This window comes from Leptodactylus fuscus, chromosome 5 (assembly GCF_031893055.1).
Source record: "Leptodactylus fuscus isolate aLepFus1 chromosome 5, aLepFus1.hap2, whole genome shotgun sequence".
Lineage (NCBI taxonomy): Eukaryota > Metazoa > Chordata > Amphibia > Anura > Leptodactylidae > Leptodactylus > Leptodactylus fuscus.
In genome coordinates, this window is record NC_134269.1 from 190,220,372 (window position 1) to 190,238,162 (window position 17,791).

At 42.5% G+C, this 17,791-nt stretch overlaps 1 protein-coding gene across 1 annotated transcript; it reads right to left on the reverse strand.

Moving 5' to 3' along the window:
• Nucleotides 1–10,712: 10,712 nt before the first annotated feature.
• On the reverse strand, nt 10,713–12,509 carry LOC142204579 (E3 ubiquitin/ISG15 ligase TRIM25-like). The gene is made up of 2 exons (XM_075275894.1): nt 11,474–12,509; nt 10,713–11,308 (listed from the first exon to the last, which is right to left on the reverse strand). The coding sequence occupies exons 1-2, from the start codon at nt 12,507–12,509 to the stop codon at nt 10,713–10,715; spliced, it is 1,632 nt and encodes a 543-aa protein (XP_075131995.1).
• Nucleotides 12,510–17,791: the final 5,282 nt, after the last annotated feature.

The window sequence follows — 17,791 nt, forward strand, 5'->3', positions numbered from 1 at the left end:
AGACAGTATAAATATAATATGGCACCTGAATTCAGCAACCTAAATATATAACCTGCGACTGTGTTTGGACGTTCATCTTCTAGAAGGTTCACTAGCAGCGAGCACTGGCAGTACACAAGTCATAATAGTGACTGTGAGCAGATAACACTAGTGCACACGTTCGATAGTGTACAATCACGAGTAATAGCTACATTCACTGACCATTCACACCTGATTTCACATCTACTCCAGTCAAGAACTACACCAGAAAACTATTGTTCTAATAAACTTCTTGGACCCATTTGACCTTTAACAAAACTTTCGTGACTGCATTAGAGCTAGTTCCCACTGAGTTAAATGAACTCCGCGTATACACATTCCATCGTGGCTAGCCGTGATGGGATGTCGGTGCAGTGCACTGGCATCCCGACGCGGCATTCCGCAATGGATTAGGCCCGAATGAATGGGCCGGAGCCTCACACCGCGAGATAGGACAGCTCGCTACTGATTAGCGGAAAAAAGAAGAGAGCATCTCCCATTGAAGTCAGAGGGAGCCATTTTGGCAGCAGATTTTGAGGCGGATTCTGTGTCAAAATCCGCTGCCAACTTGCCCCGTGTGAACTAGCTAACTATTGAAACCTCTTGAAAGGAATACCATAAACACCATCTTCTGGAATATGTGGGATAGGCCACAGCTTAATTTACAAATAAGCAAACCAAAACTCTAAACATGTCCATGCCCATCCTCTTCAACTTCCTCTTCCTCCCGGATGCCCCGCTGTGGGACAGTGGGGCACGTAGGTGCTTTATATTATGCATATACCCTGGCATGGACTCTCGTCAAGCTGTGACAACGAATTCCTGCAAAACAGAGAAAGAAAGCCAAAACAACAAACAAAACCAATCCATGGGCATAAAAACCCAAACCAAAAGGTGGGCGGGTGTTCCTCTCACCGCCATTGGCAAAAGGTAAGACACGCCTACGTGCCCCCTATTATATGGACCCACTTATGAATATATCATACAGTAATTTCTTACATACTGAACCTACAGGAAGTGAAGTTTTGACACAACAGGAAGTCTGTGTCTAAGACTCTGTAAACAGCAAGTAGGTCGGAGTTTTTATAGTTTAAAAAAAAATAGTCAATGCATGTTTCATTATAAAGTTACAATAATCAGAACATATATATATATATATATATATATATATATATATATATATATATATTAGCATTACCTGCGACTTCGTCCGCAGCCCCCTCACCCACTGCGCGACCCACCTGCAGCGCGGCCACGGCCCCCCCCTTTGCCTTGCGGGCCCCTCCCACACCATTGCACCCATGGAACCCCAGCCCCGCTTGGTCAAAAATCTGGCACATTTTACTTATGACACCACACGTAACATGAATTTGATGAAGTTTTCATATAGAATTACATGAAATGTTGCAAACTGTTAATACTTCCTATAAATAACCACTTAGCATGTTGTGCCATAAACCGCCGCAGCGTTCAGGAAATGTGCCAATGGAAACTATAACCCATGCTTCAAAAAAAGAAGCCCTTATTCAGCTGCATCAAAGGTTAAACAATAAAGGCACTCATATGCACCAAGGCAAAGCATTATTTAAAAAAAAGTTCTGCAAAAATCATAACATAAAAAAATTATATATATTTTATATAACCCACAGAATAAGATGAACGTGTAATCTATTCTGTAGCCATAACTTTCTGGCCCCAATGAAATAGATAATATTGGAAATTTGGTTGGAGGCTGAATACATTAGGCAGCAAGTGATTAGTCCATTCTTCAAGATGAGGTGCTGAAAGCAGGAAAATGAGCAAGCAATAGTTTGTGCTCCAACCAAAGACAACTTGTCAACCAAGGATATTGGTCTTGCAGGTGGAGAGTGGAGGCTAAGCCATGTGGTCTGATCCCTCAGAAAAGGTGTCAGAACCTAAAGGGCATTGTGTATGGTAACCACATGAAGGTCACAGTGTTGATGCTGAATAGAGATGAGCGAGTACTGTTCGGATCAGCCGATCCGAACAGCACGCTCGCATAGAAATCAATGGACGTAGCCAGCACGCGGGGGGTGAAGCGGCTGGCCGCCGTCAAAGCGGAAGTACCAGGTGCATCCATTCATTTCTATGGAGCGTGCTGTTGGGATCGGCTGATCCCAACAGTACTCGCTCATCTCTAACAGGCTCAGACTGGCCCACCGGTGTACCGGGGAATCCCCCGGTGGGCCCCCGAGCCCTGACTTAAAGTTTTGATTTTTACCAATGCAGATGCATTGGTCGGGGCCCGATCGGGATGGCCAGGGGCCCCAACCGGGCACCTGGCCAATGCATCTGCCTCCACACACAGGGGCCCCCATTAGCTGATGCTGAAGAAGTACACATCGGAGGACAACGTGTCTTTCTTCAGCATCAGCTAACGGCCTCTCCCTTCCCTTACCTGCAGCTGCTTTGCTTCTCTCCTGTGAGGTCTCCCCCTGCTGCCCGCACGCACTTCCTTCCCCTCCCCCTCCTCCTCACACTGAGTCCTCTTACATCGCAGCGTGTGGGGAGGACAGGGAGCCGACTGCTGCTGGAATAGGTGAGTAAACTCTGTAAAATCTGTATGTTTAATATGTATATATGTACATTTGTGTAAAGTATGTGTCTTGTATACTGTGTGAGTACTGTATGTTTGTATACAGGTATGTGTGAGTATATACTGTATGCTATAATAATGTGTATGTATATATGTGTGTGTGTGTGTGTGTGTGTATATAGTATTCATACAAGTATATATATGACTTATATGGTATATGAATGTATATAAATGTATATGTGCTATAGTATTGTATGTGTATATTGTATTGTATATGTGTGAGTATATATGGTATATGTTTAAGGCCTGGTTCACATCTGCGTTCGGTGATCTGTTTGGGGAGTCTGCATGGGAACCCCCTCCCCCCCGAACGGATTACCAAACGCATTAGCAAGCGGTGTGCAGTGAAAGTACGCGGACCGCATAGACTATAATGGGGTCCGTGTGCTTTCCACGCGGTGTCCGCCTGAGTCATGTGGACAGGAAAGTAGATTGTAAAGTACTTTTCTGTCCGCATGTTGTATGCAGACACCGCACGGAAAGCACATGGACCCCATTATAGTCTATGTGTGCTTTCACTGCACACCGCTTGCTAATGCGTTTGGTAGTCTGTTTGGGAGGGTCCCCATGCGGACTCCCGAATGCATTACTGAACGCAGTGAGTGCAATCCCATCCACACATTGCAGAAAAACACACACGGCGGACACACTGCAATTTCCAAAACTGTTGCGGTTTTGGAAATTGCAGCATGTCGCTTATATCTACAGAAACACCTGCAGTTTCCCTATAGGTATAAGGCTAAGTTCACACGGGGTTTTTTGGTCCGGAACCTGAGGCGGAGGCCGCCTCAGGTTCCGGACCAAAAATCGGGTAGCCGCGACTGGATGCACCGGCATCCAGTCACGCACTCTGCTCCAGATTAGGCCCAATAAATGGGCCTAGATGGGAGGAGGGAGTGTCTTCAGGCTGAATCGCGAGGCGAAACGACCTGAAGAATGAGCACCTCGCTTCTTTTTCTGGGAGTTGGAACAAACCGGCTCCCGGAAAAAAAAGAACTGACCGGCTCCCATTGATTTCAATGGGAGCCATCTTTTTGGTCAGGATTTTGAGGCAGATACGGCCTCAAAATCCTGACCAAAAATCCCTGCGTGAACTTACCCTAAAGGAAACAAAGTCCTCAGAGGAAACCTCTGCGGAGTTTCTGCAATAAGCGCTGCAGGAAAAACTGATGTGTTGCCACCGGGGTTTTTCCCGCAGCGCTTTTTGCTTTGTCTTGCTACATGGGGCTTTAGGCTGACGCTAGGTTCACACTAGTGTTCGGCAGTCCGTTCTCAGCTTTCCGTCTTCTGCATGTAGAAGACAGAAAGCTGTCAGACCGGGTGCGGTGGTGAGCGTTTTATGCTCTCCGCCGCAAAACCGTTTTTTTTTTAAATCGGACACAGAGTACTGCGTGTTCGACTCTGTGTCCGATTTTAAAAAATCGGTTTAATGGCGGAGAGCATAAAACGCTCACCGACGCTCACAGCCGGACATCTTTCTCACCCATTCAAATGAAGGAGTCCTGCAGGTTTCCATCTCCTGCCTCTGTTTTGTGCAGGAAATGGAAACCTGCAGAACGGAGACTGGGCGCAGATGTGAACGAGCCCTAAGGCTGAGTTCACACGGAGTTATTTGGTCAGGAATCCACCTCAAAATCATCCTCCAAAAAAGCCTCCCAATAGAACTCTAACCCAATAGAACCAAATTCCTGACCAGAAAACTCTGTGTGAACTCAGCCTTATAGTATAATGCTCAGTCTATTGAGATAATAAGGATGAGGCCCAACAGTGAGACGCGGCTAAAAAAATAGCTGTGGAAAAAAATAGCAGCGAATCTCAATGTATTTTTTCCACAGTGTTTTTTTCCCTGCACTTTCTCCCAATTGCGCAGCTGAAAGTAACCGGCCATGTTTTTAGAAGCGCTCACATTTTAGAGTTTGTGGCTGTTCCACATCTTTTTTCCTGCAGTGTGTGGATGAGGTAAATTTGATTATATTTCATTCACTTTGCTGGTTTTTTCTGTAGTAGCCGCAGACGTTGTGTTTCTGCAATGTGAGGTTTGAGGTATTTATGGCCTATCCAGAGTATAGGCCATAAAAAAAGTTTAACCCTGGAAACCCCTTTAATATGCCCCACACGTTTTAACATCCCCCTTCCGCACAATGTTAGCCCCATCACTGCTCCCACACAGTATAATGGCCCCATCACTGTATCCCATACATTATGGGGGACCAGTGAAGTGGCCATAAAATATTTGGCCCAGACAACCCCTTAAAACAGGTTGTCTATAAACTGGAGTGATCACTGTGGTGGCCGCCAGGGAGGTGTAAAAAAAAAAATATATATTTTTTAAAAAGAGCCTTCTCACCTGTCCCCAGCACCCCGTTGTCCCCACCTGTGTTTGGTCTCATGGCCTCATTTCTGGAGTTCCTGTACCTAATTGGTCTCAGCGATCACATGAGGTGCAGGACTCCCAGCAAGTAGTGCCAGTACGAGACTGAATGGACACTGGCGGCAGACAACGGAGCGCCAAGGACAGATGAGTATTCTTTTTTTATTTATTTGTTTTTTATTTTACACCTCCCTCCCACCACATGAGTTGCTCCAATTCCTGGACAACCACTTTAAAGGATTTATCCATCTTTCTAATATTGATGGTCTGTCCTTAGGATAGGCCATCAATATTACATCTGCGATGATACAACAGCCAGGACCTCTGCAGATCAGCTTTTCCAGGACACTTCAGCTACGGGTAATGGTAACATTTCTAGGAGCCATGCTGTTCACTTGCCATACAGGCTGTAGCAGTAGGTATATGTAGTGCGCATGGTATAGTGCGTGAGTAGCATGGCTCCCAACATGTTATTACCTTTAACCGCCCTGTCTCGGTACCGCTGATCTGCAGGGTCCTGGCGGTGGGCCCCTAGAAACAATTCCACTGGTGGGCCCTAGACATCCCAGTCCGACCCTGATCTCTAATGCTGAACTCTGTCCACCAAAGTGCTTACAATGTGTCTGGGAGTATCAGAACTGGATCATGGAATAAATATGGAAGGAGGACTGTTTTGACAAATCACATTTTTTCTAATTATGTAGGTGACCAAGGGCATGTGCATTGCTTATTGGAGAAGAAGATCCACCAAGATGTACTTTGAGATCTAATAAAGACACTAGAGACAGTGTGATGCTTTGGGCAATGTTCTGCTGAGAAACCTACTGCATTCAAGTGAATGATACTGTAAAACCTACCTAAACATTGTGTAGTCTAAGTAACTCCCTTCACGGTAATAACACCTCCTAAGGGCAAGTTCACAGGGGGTTTTTGGATCGGAACCTGAGGCGGAGACTGCCTCAGTTTCCAATCCAAGAACCGGGTAGCCGTGACTTCCAGCCGCGCACTCTGCTCCAGATTAGACCCAATGAATGGAAGGGAGGGAGTTCCTTCAGGCCGAATCGTGAGGCAACTCAGTCTGAAGAATGAACATTTTGCTTCTTTCACATCAGACAATGACTGTTGCTCCTCCTGCCTGGAGTTCTCACTGAGGACCCTCTTCTCCAGGTCGTCTAACCGTCTCATGATGTCTATAAACAGGGCAGTAACTCTCTTAGCTTCTCTAGATGGTTTTTGTTGAGCTCTTCTTATATGCTCCTCCAAACTTTGGACTCGTTTCTCGATCTTCTTTCTCTTTGTGATCAGTTTCTGGAGAACATTTCTCAGTTTTTTCTTCTTCTTCTCAGAGGCTTCATCTAGTGTCTCCACCCGGTGCCCCTAATGTTCTCCAGCCAAACTACAGGTCAAACAGATACAAATAGCTTCCTTAGTACAATAGTACTTTAAAAAGTCCTTATGTACAGAACATTTCCCTTTCTCCAGGTTAGTGCTGGGATCAGTGAGGATGTGTCCTGGTCCCTTGCTATGGACTCTCAGTTGGTTATCACATAGAGAAGCTTCACAGTGTAGACAGGATTTAATAGCAGGTACAGGAGACTGAATCCAGTAAGTGCAGCAGATCCCGGTGATCTCTTTTGGCTCAGTAGACAGGATATGCTCTGCTACATTACATAGCGTTATGTTCCTCTGCAGTACAGGACGCTCTTGAAACTCTGCTCTACATTCAGGACAGGAATAATCTCTGAACCCGTCTTGCGAATTTAGGACCTGAACAATACAGTCCCAGCAGAAGTTGTGTCCACATCTCAGGGTTACAGGATCTGTATAAAGGTTTAGACAGATGGAACACTCTAGCTCCCTTCTTAGACCAGCAGACGCCATCGCTGAAAGCAGAAGGAGAAGAAGTAACAGTAAAATTCTCTAACAGACACCCTATAAGTGTTCTTAAGGCTGTCCTTCTAATTATACACCATCTACGGGCTCAGTGACATTGAACATTTTAGCAAATATGTCTATCATATGCTATCTATAAATTCTGTTTGTTGTATAGAAATATTGAGTGTTTATTGCTTGTATCTACATTATGTACACACAGCCCTACATTACAAACACACTTTGCACACACAGCCCTACAGTACACACATTATATATGCGCATACGGGTTTGAAGCATGTACAGGGTATGCACACGCTTTAATTATACTTAACCCTGCTGTACACACATAACATAAACACACAGTACACACACTTATTGAAAAAAACAAATACCGCCCCAGATAGAAATGTCGGATTGCTGCAAAACTTGTCCTGCAGTTATGTCAGATATGTAAATGATTACAGTTATGGTCTGATTAGACCGTACTGTCGGTCTTACCACAAGAAGGTGTAAAAGTGCTTCCACCACTGCCCTATTAAAAGTCTTTTAGGGGCTCCTTTTGGGTAGTGTACCTCTTGGTGAGAGATCACTGACATGCCTTTACAACTGCTACAATGCATTCAAAGATATTTTTCCCAGCTGACAGGAGTTTAGACAGGGTGAAGTATTAGACTGAGAGACCTAGGCTGTCCTGGTGTCCTAAACTTTAACAGACGTTTGGTTGCAATGGTTGAGAGCATGCACATGTGGTAAACAGTCTGTGAAGGCTCAGATAGACCATCAGTAGAGAGGATGGTTTGATCTGCCGACAAGTACCAGCAACTACCACAGTTTCCTTGAACACCATTATGGTTTTTATCATTCATTATTGTAGTTAGAAGTTCGGCTTAATGTGTTAGTTCATCTGGTTGAGTACAGCTCCTGTCTTTGTTAATTCTGTCACACAGTTTAGGATGCAGGTAATTCATTATGGCGTTTGTAGACAAACTAATTTATAGGTCAGTGTACAAAAACCAAGCCATCATGTGTGACTTGTAGACCACATGCCAGGTCAAAACTCTATAGAAGACAAAGGGGAAATGTGACAAAGTCATGGGTGTCATAATTCATGTTTCATAACAATCTGTATACCGAAATATGGTCAGGAAACCCAGCCTCCAAAAAAAGCCTCCCAATAGAACTCTATTGGGAGTCTTTTTTTGGATTCTGATTTTGAGGTGGATTCCTGACCAAATTCCTGAACAAAAAACTCCATGGAACCTCAGCCTTATACTGGGATCAGAAGTAACCTTAGAGTATAATAACAGCATTTCCAATTCTGTTGGACCTCGAAAAAGTTTGCAAAACAAATTTTGTGAGGTTCGCCCAGCACTACTGCTCAATAGAGATGAGCGAACCAGTCAATAATAAAGTGAATTTGTTATTAATTTTCAAAAAAATGTTGGGTTCACAAACCATAAATCTTCTCAGATCTCAGAGTATAATAAGTGGAGGTGCAAGGAAGATGGATATAGATAATAAACACTTCCACCTCTCATGGACTTCCTCATAGTTATTTATAGTCCTCTTCTGGCCTTTTCCAACCTCTGGGTGACATCATGGACACCGGCTAGAATACAAATGAATAGGACCCCGAAGGAACACTGGACGCTACAAGTGATCCCTAGAGAGGTGACAAGAGAACACAAGAGAGAACCGCGCGGCACCTTGTGCATTACCCTTTTAAAGCGATTCCACAAAGTATTGCTCAATATATAATCACCTTTAAGCGCTGTGAAATGATCACAGCACTCAGATATCACTTCATGGACAAAAATGGCTAGTAGCTGGCAGATCTTAACCGTGAAAGCACGTATACATGGTACTATACAGAAAAGGATGTATCCAACCAACTTCCACAGAAGTATCAAATGGATAAAAGGATCCGCGCTTACCAACTGTAGTTCTTGTTTCATTCGTTTATTAAAGCCTCACACACAACGCGTTTCGAAACTGAAAGCTGGTTTCTTCTTCAGGTGTACAAAGGACAATATAATATTTTTAATTTTAAATTAATTTTAACATTGATTTTTCAGAATTCAAAAGTTAAAAATTTTGAAAACTTTATAAATTTGAAACAATGTGCAGAATGAAATTGACATGTCATTCGTGGAACATCAACAGGAAACAAATTATGGCTCATGGAATATGTTGATGAATAAATTAAAACAAAATTATGCTTCCTTAGGCTAAGACCCCACGGGCCGTAATCGGAGCGCTAAAGCGCTGCGGAAAGAACCGCTGCGTGAACGTATTGCAGTTCTTTCCGCAGCGCTTTTAAGCGAAAGTTCACAGAGTTTTCCTCTGCGGACTTTCTCTTAACATTATATCTACAGGAAAGCCGCCAGCGTTTCCGTAGATATAATTGACATTCTGTGATTTGCAAAGCCTCAACGTGTTTTTTTCTGCAAAGTGGGCATGGGATTGACATGAATCCCATCCCCTTTGCTTGCACTGTAAAACGCTGCGATTTTTCCAGCAGCATCTCCGCTGCTGGCAAATCACAGCGTTTACGTCCCGTGGGGCCCCAGCCTTATAGGGGTTTTACCATCTCAGCAATTTATCCTCTATCCAGAGTCACAGATCGGTAGGAGTTTTCCGAAGATGGGGGTGCTTTGCTTTGCTGGTCAGACAAATATGCCCCCTCTGTTAATTTCAATAGAACCACTGGAGATGAAGTACAACGTTCGGTTATCTCATTGAAATGAATGGAATAAGCACTTGTTTGACCAACACTCCTAACAGAATGAGGAGCAAAACACCCCCATTTTCTCTGACCACTGGCGTCCTCACTGATATGCAACTTATCCTCCATCCCTTTGGATAGGGGATAAGTTGGTGAGAAGGGAAAACACCTGCGGGGTTAGGGTGTAGTGTAGTACAGTGTGAATTTATCCTTTACATTTGGAGACCTGGTGAGAACAACAAGAACTTCTATGATGATGATGATCGGGAAAGACCAAAAAATCCAAATCCGTTCACAGACCAGTAGAAGCAGGATCCACAAGAAAGGCACAGGCTCATCCTGTAACTGCAAACCAATCCACGATATATTCGTTGGAAGTCCAAACAAACCAAAAACATACACCACTTGGGAGTTTTGGGGTCATACACCCCTTTCTCTTGCGTAGTAGGTTTAGGAATGAAACTGCCTCAGACTTCATCACTTATATGTAGTGTTCCTTATTTCCACTTCCTGTCTTTCTAAAAACTTCACATCCAAAGTAAGCAATTATATCATCCTTGACGTTATATATATATATATATATATCTCATACCATTGAATGGTATTTTCGATTTATTTTCTATGCACTGTTTAATTTGGGAACCTCTGAGCATATGCGAGTCTGTACTCCCCCGCGAATGCTCAGTTTCATCCTTAAGATGCCACACGTGCTGGCGATCTCAGCAAGAGACGCGCTAACTTTGAATCATTCAATGGACAAACTTTTATGAATATGACTATTCAGCTGTACAATCTCCAAATGGATTCTCTTCATAAATGGGTACATTAATGGTTTTTAATTACTGGGTGAGCACTGCGCCTTTCTTCTGGATTCTGATTCCACTGGTTTGTGAATGGATTTGGATTGTTTGGTCTTTCCCGAATTACCTGGCATCCATTAACTTGAGATGTTCTTGGGCTGCAGCTGCTACCATTTACCTTGACTGAAGGAGACTGAATGTGCATAAGGTTGTTGTGTCTGACACACATTCTTAGAAGGTGAGCCCCATCATATTTTCTTATTGACAACACAGTATCACGCTATGCGCTGTTCAGAGCTTCTGCTTTTAAGTATGATGATGTCTTCTATGATGTCTTCTGTTATGATGAATCCTCATAAATGCAGATCCTGATATTTTTATATGACCATAGCATATATATAACGCAGCATGAAGGGGCTCGGTGAAGGTGGCAGTGAAGGTGTGTAAGTGTCTGATGGGGTCACACAGCTCATAAAAGGACAAGTGCCCGGCCTCATAATCCAGACAGATCCTGAATCTATTACTGGAGATCTGGTGAGGTAACCACAACAATTTCCTATCATGCATCACGAAACACTGATTCTTATACCCCTGCCCTCCATATAAACTCCAGGACTTGTTATTGTCTCCAATGTGTGACTGCAACCCCCTCCTGTCTATACTGGGATAACACATTCCTACCATCCATAATGCGGATCCATGGATCTCCACATCCCAGTAATGACGTCCTGAGGTAAATCTCCTGCTACTTATCACCTGACTGTCCAGGAATCTCTCCGCTGTTTCTGAACGTTTCTGCCTTATTTTTGTCCAGGTTGCAGTTTTCAGGTCACCTGAGATAACAATATTATTAGCAGCAGTGTTTACATCCAGTAATATGTCTGCAGGACCCTGCCCATAGATTCTTCCCTCTCCTACAGCCGTTACCTTCCTCCCAACACCCCCAGTCCTGACTATTACATCATCACCCCCATATTTTGTACCTGACACAGGTAAACCTTGTATGTGTCTGGACAGAGATCGGGAACTTGGCGGTTGTGCCCTCAATTCTTCTGGTTTTGTGGGTGAGATGGTCTGTAGATATGTCACTATATCAGAGAAACCTGCATGTAACATGCCCGTAATTCCATCCACATCTACATCATGTGTCTTATCATGTCCCCCTGTGTCCTCATCATCTCCCCCCACCTCAGGATCACACAAGTCACCTGTGTCTGGATCCTGCAAGACAGTCAGCGGATCAGTCATGTTGCACAACTCCTCAATGTGCCTCATCTTCTTGGACAGCTTTGCCTTCTTCATTTCCAGTTTCTGGATCACATCAGACAATGACAGTGACCGCTGCTCCTCCTGTCTGGAGATCTCACACAGGATCCTTTTCTCCAGGTCGTCCAGCTGTTTTCTGATGTCTGTAAATAGGGCAGTGACTCTCTCGGCTTCTCCAGATACCTTTTCTTGAGCTATTCTCCAGCGCTCCTCCAGACTTAGGACTCTTTTCTCAAACTCCTTTCTTTTTGTTTTCAGTTTTTGTAAAACATCTATCATGTTTTGTTTTTTTTTCCTAGATGCCTTTTCTAGTTTCTCTAATTGGTGTCCTCTGTGTCCTTCTTCTGAACAATAGACACAGATACAAGCAGCATCCTCAGTGCAGTAATATTCCAGGATCTTCTTATGGACAGAACATTTCCTCATCTCCAGGTTAGTGTTGGGATCGGTGAGGACATGTTCTGGTCCTCTACTGTGGACTCTCAGGTGGTTGTCACACAGAGACGCTTCACAGTGTAGACAGGATTTAATAGCAGGTACAGGAGAGTCAATACAGTAAGTGCAGCAGATCCCGGTGATCTCCTCCTGATGTGGACTTGTAGACAGGATACATTCTACCACGTTACATAGCGTTATGTTCCTCTGCAGTACAGGCCGCTCCTGAAACTCTGCTCTACATTCAGGACAGGAATAAACTCCAGACTCATCTTGTGTATTCAGGTGCTGATCAATACAGACACGGCAGAAGTTGTGTCCACATCTCAAGGTTACAGGACCTGTATAAAGATTTAGACAGATTGAGCAGAAAAGTTCCCTTCTTAGATCATGAGATGCCATCACTAACAGTAGAAGGAAGAAATGACAGTAAAATTCTCCAACAAACACAAGTTTATGTGATGTATATTTACAAGGAGGAGCTTGGCTGAACTTGTTCTTCTGGTTGTATCTATAGTGTTGAAGATCACTAAAGATCTTAGCAATTACTTTAATGTCACTAGCACTAATTTCTAGGTGCTGTGCAGATTTTTTCTGAAGTGTGACTTCTTCTATTTTCTCTGTTGGTGTCAAACCATAAAAATCTAGTCTTTTTGTCCTTCTGGTCATTTGCTTTTGGTTATTATTAGCAGTTCTGAGGTGTCACAAGACTTGATTGTAGGATCATCATTACTATCAGCTTCACTTTTATTTCAACTACATAAAAATATCATCTTAAAGGGAACCTATTAGGTCGATTTGGGAGACTAAACCTCCCACAGGACAGTATAGGGGTTAGTGCCCCAAATCACCCTGTTTTTTATACTTACCCAGAAATGAGTTTTGTAGAACTCATCTCTGGTGCTTCCGAAGCCTGCACAGTTCCTCAATGAGGTCGGGGACATAAACCCTGAAACCAAGGTATACTCTGCCGACTTCAATGAAGAACTGCATAGGCATTGGGAGAACAGCTACAGGGTGAACATTTATTTTATTTTTAGTGTAGCTTTACAACAGGATATTTCTGAGTGGTTTAGTCTTCCAGATTACCCTGATTGGTCCCTTTAAATGGGTTTATCTCACGAAGACTACCCATGTCCATATACATTATTTTGGTGGTTCCCCATTCAGAATACCCCTCTATGAGTCAGAACAAACCTAAAAATGATTATATCTTTAGATCTTTTGTGCTAGAAGTTTTCAGCAATAGCAATACATTATTCCATTTGTTACCAAATATTTCCAATGAATATAGTTCACTTATACTTACACAGCAATTTTTGTCAAGGTTTACTTATATAGGGTTAAACATAATTGTATAATAATTGTATACTTAAATTAGCCCTACTACCAAATTTGAAAGAAAATGAACATTCATGTTAAAAATACTAGAAAAGCCTTCTCTATGTGCCATCAGCATGTGTACAAGGATATTTATAAAATATATGCATCTTATGACTTATATTTATATAAGTCATAAGGCGCAAAGTCATATTTCAGCAATAAAGTGTACAGGAATAGTTTATATGAATGAAGGTCATAAAGTATATTCTTGGAGCTTAGTCATATTTCACCAATGAAGTCTGAGAACAGTCTATATTATCTTGCATTGGACAGTGTCTGGGGAATGAAATTGGCACAGGGCAATAGTGTCCATCACAACGTACTGTATTTGAGCCATACTTGGTTAATAATAATTATTACAAGACTTGTGATGTACATTATGAAGCCCCCGTGTGTACAGAGGTTACACAACTGTTTGTGAATTATCAGATTTATCTACCGTAGAAAGTAATAACCCGCTTCTGACCTCTTGTCACAACACTCTCTCAATGTTTTTCTTTCTATCTGTACTCATCAGAGGGGAAATTAGGATTTCAGATTGAGTGCAAACATGTCTGATGGCAACATGGCCACTGGTGGACTGCTTGTTTGTCAACCAATTGGGGCTATATTTACCAGGCCTTGTGACCAATATATGTGACATCACTAGAAGATGCCCCTTTGAACACCAGATCAGTGGGGGTGCAAGGTTTTGGACCCTTACCGATGTGACAATGCTGATCTATACTAGGGATAGTTCATTAATGCTTTGGATAGGTCATCATAAATGTTTAAATAGCTTATCTGGAAATGTAATTACATCCGGCCCAGATTCTGAATATTTGGAACCTCAAGGTTACGTAATTGGCACCTAACTTGCCCTTTCTTCTCCTTCCCCTTCCTTGTATTATGTACATCGTGAGGACTGAATGACTCGCTGATTGTTATAGCAAATGCATTTAGGTTCATAACTTGGAGGCCATCATGTAACGCTCTCATAGTTCTCTTCAGTGCCTGAGAAGATACTGCGATATTGGGGGTTTTGTACTAAAAAATCAGGATTGGGGCCAGATCTACCACTTTGTCTCCTAGATCTAGAACCCCCGTGATTTGTATCTGACTGGACATTCTGGTTATTGAGCATTGTGTAGCAACACTGTCTCTAAGGGTGCGTTCGCACGATGTAAAATGGAGCGCAAGCTGGCATGTATATGCATGTCAGCATTTTGCGCGCTCAAAAAGATCCCATTGATTTACAAGCGTATACGCCGCGTTATTTTGCGCCCATAATTTTGCGTAATTTTATATTAGGTATATGGTCCTGGCCTGATTATGAAGGGGCAGTGAACATACACACTGTGGTGGTGGTCTACATCTACCCCAAGTATACATAACCTCCATTTATAACCAATATATAGATGTGGTATATTTGGTTTGAATCGTGTTTTTATTTTAAGGTATATAAGTTTTAATAGTTTATCTTCCTGCATTTTCTCAGTGGATTGTGATGTCACGCAAGGAGGCATTTATCCACTTTAGGTTTGGTCCACATCTGTGTCAGAGTCAACTCAGCCACAGATTCCGCCGAAAATTGGTGGAGGACTTTTCTTCCTGCCAGTTTAGGTATAAAAATGGCGGCAATCCTACGGACACCAGGTGGACCCCATTATAGTCTATGGCATCTGCAGGTATCCACTGTTTTAGAGGATGGGACGGAGAGTCTAGCACAAGTGTGAACCTAGCCTTAGGTTAAAGCCCCACAGGCTCAATCCTAGGCGTTGTAGTCCCTAATGGGCCACTGATGTAGTTCAGGAAGCCGGAGTAGTCTCAAAGAGGAGAGCTGCATATGAATATTTGTTACTTTTATGTGCCTTCAGTTATTAAACTCATGTGTCTAAAGAGCCACCGGAGTGCAATACTGACATGTAGCTTGTGAACCCCCAAAATTTCAGGTTTGGCTTAATTCAAAAGTTTAGAAAAATTTGTAATGAACCCAACAAACTATTTCAAACATCATTATATGTGCTGAATTGATTTCAAGAGGAATTGAACTCCTTAACCAAATTGGAGATCAGGTGTGAACATGTCTATAGAACCTGAGTATAATAATAACATCCGATTCTGCAGGACCAGCCTTGCGAATATTCTCAAAATGAATCTTGGCGAGGTTCGTGGGAGGTTCTGATAATAGAGGATGTTAGTCAGGTCATTGAGTGAATGAAGAGCACGGGTTAGGTAGTAGACAGAGATGAGGGAGGAAATGTAGGGAGGTGCAGTATTATGGAGAGCCTTGTGGATGAGGATGATGACTTTATATTTTATTCTATAATGAATAGGCAGCCAATGTAGTAACTGGCACAGACCAGAGGCATCACTGTATTGTCTAGACTGATACATGAGCCTGGCCGCTGCAATAGATTGTAGAGAGAAGAGTTTAGTAAAGGGAAGACTGATTAAAAGGAAGATGCAGTGGTCAAGGTGAGAGTGAATCATGCTTTATAGAATTTTTTTTTTTTTTTTGCCTTCCCTGGAAAGACACAGCTTACGCTACGTTCACACATACGTCGGTGTTTCCATTCCTCTATTCTATCACAGGACCAGATTTATCACAGTGGCTGATGCTGGTTAGATTTGTAAATATTTGCCAGAGTTTTGAGGCATTGTTTATTATTTATATTTGTTATTGATACATTGTTTATCCTTAAAGAGTTTTTTTTTAGGAATAATATTGATTAAAAAGTCTTAGTTTGAACTGTCTAAAATATACCATTATGAAATACTATTTTTGTCTGCAAAAAAAAAAGAAAAAAGGATCTTCTAAACCTACATTGACAGAAAAATAAAAAAAAGTTATGGCTTTTATGACGTGTTTCTCTAATTTCTGTTCCCCTATGTCCTCAACACATCTGCCCTCCTCAGGATCACACAAGTCGTCTATGTTTGAATCCTGTAAGACAGTCAGTGGATCAGTCAGGTTACACAGCTCCTCAATGTGCCTCATCTTCCTGGACAGCTTTGCCTTCTTTATTTCCATCTTCTGGATCAGATCAGACAGTGACAATGACTGCTGCTCCTGCTAGGGAATCTCACTCAGGACCTTCTTCTCCAGGTTGTCCAGTTGTCACTTGATGTCTTTAATCAGGCAGTGACTCACTCAGCTTCTCCAAATTCTTGAGCTTTCCACCAGCAGTCCTACAGACTAGACTTTTTCCACAGTTTTCTCTTTTTGATCAGTTTCTTAAGAACATTTTTCAGATTTTTTTTTTCTTCTCAGAGGCCTCATCCAGCATCTCCATCAGGTGTCCCCGATGTCATTCAGTCACACTACAGGACACACAGATACAAGTAACGTCCTCATTGCAGTAATACTCCGGGATCAACATATGGACAAGACATTTCCTCTCCTCCAGGTTAGTGCTGAGATGTGTTCTGGCCCCTTGCTGCGGACATCACATAGAGATGCTTCACGGTGTAGATAGCAGATACAGGAGAATGAATACAGTAGATCCTCGGGACCTCCTCCTCATGTAGCTCAGTAGGCAGGATACATTCTACATTACATAATGTTATGTTCCTCTGCATTACAAGCTGCTCTTGAAACTCTACGACTAAGGTACACACGGTACCGAAACGCGTCAGTTCCAGCGCTCCTCTACGCCTTATGTGAGTCATACTATGCTGTGTGTGTCATGCGTTTTTTGAAGCACTAGAAAAAAAATAATAATTTTTGTACGTGTTTTTTTAAAAAAACAATCTGTAAAGAATAAAGCAATGCTGATTTTTATATAACTGAAGATTGCTGGTTTTCCTTGGAAGAAATTCCTTTTAAGTGGCTCTTGAAACTCTGCCCTGCATTCAGAACAGGAATAAACTCTGGACTCGTCCTGTATATTCAGAACCTGATCAATACAACCCCGGCAGAACTTGTGTGCACATATCAGGGGTACAAGATTGGAATAAATGTTCACACAGCTGGAACATTCCAATTCTTTCTCAGACCAGCAGATCCCATTGCTGACAGCAGAAGGAAGAAATTAATGTAAATGTCCAACTAAACAACCAGTTGGTTTGATCCACATTTACTGGAAAAGTCTCAAGTGAAGTTGTTTTTCTTGTTGTGTTACAAATTGTATGACTTGGAATCTTAGCAACTACCTTTTGTGTAATCTGTCTCTACCACCAAGTTCTCTATGAAAAACATTTAGTGGTTTTGCTTATTTCATTCCTGTCAATCAGCTCTGAAGTGTGCCTCAGCAAAAATCCTATCTTATCATTTGTGTTTGTGTATTATTAAGGGTGTAGTGACATTACCATTGTAGACT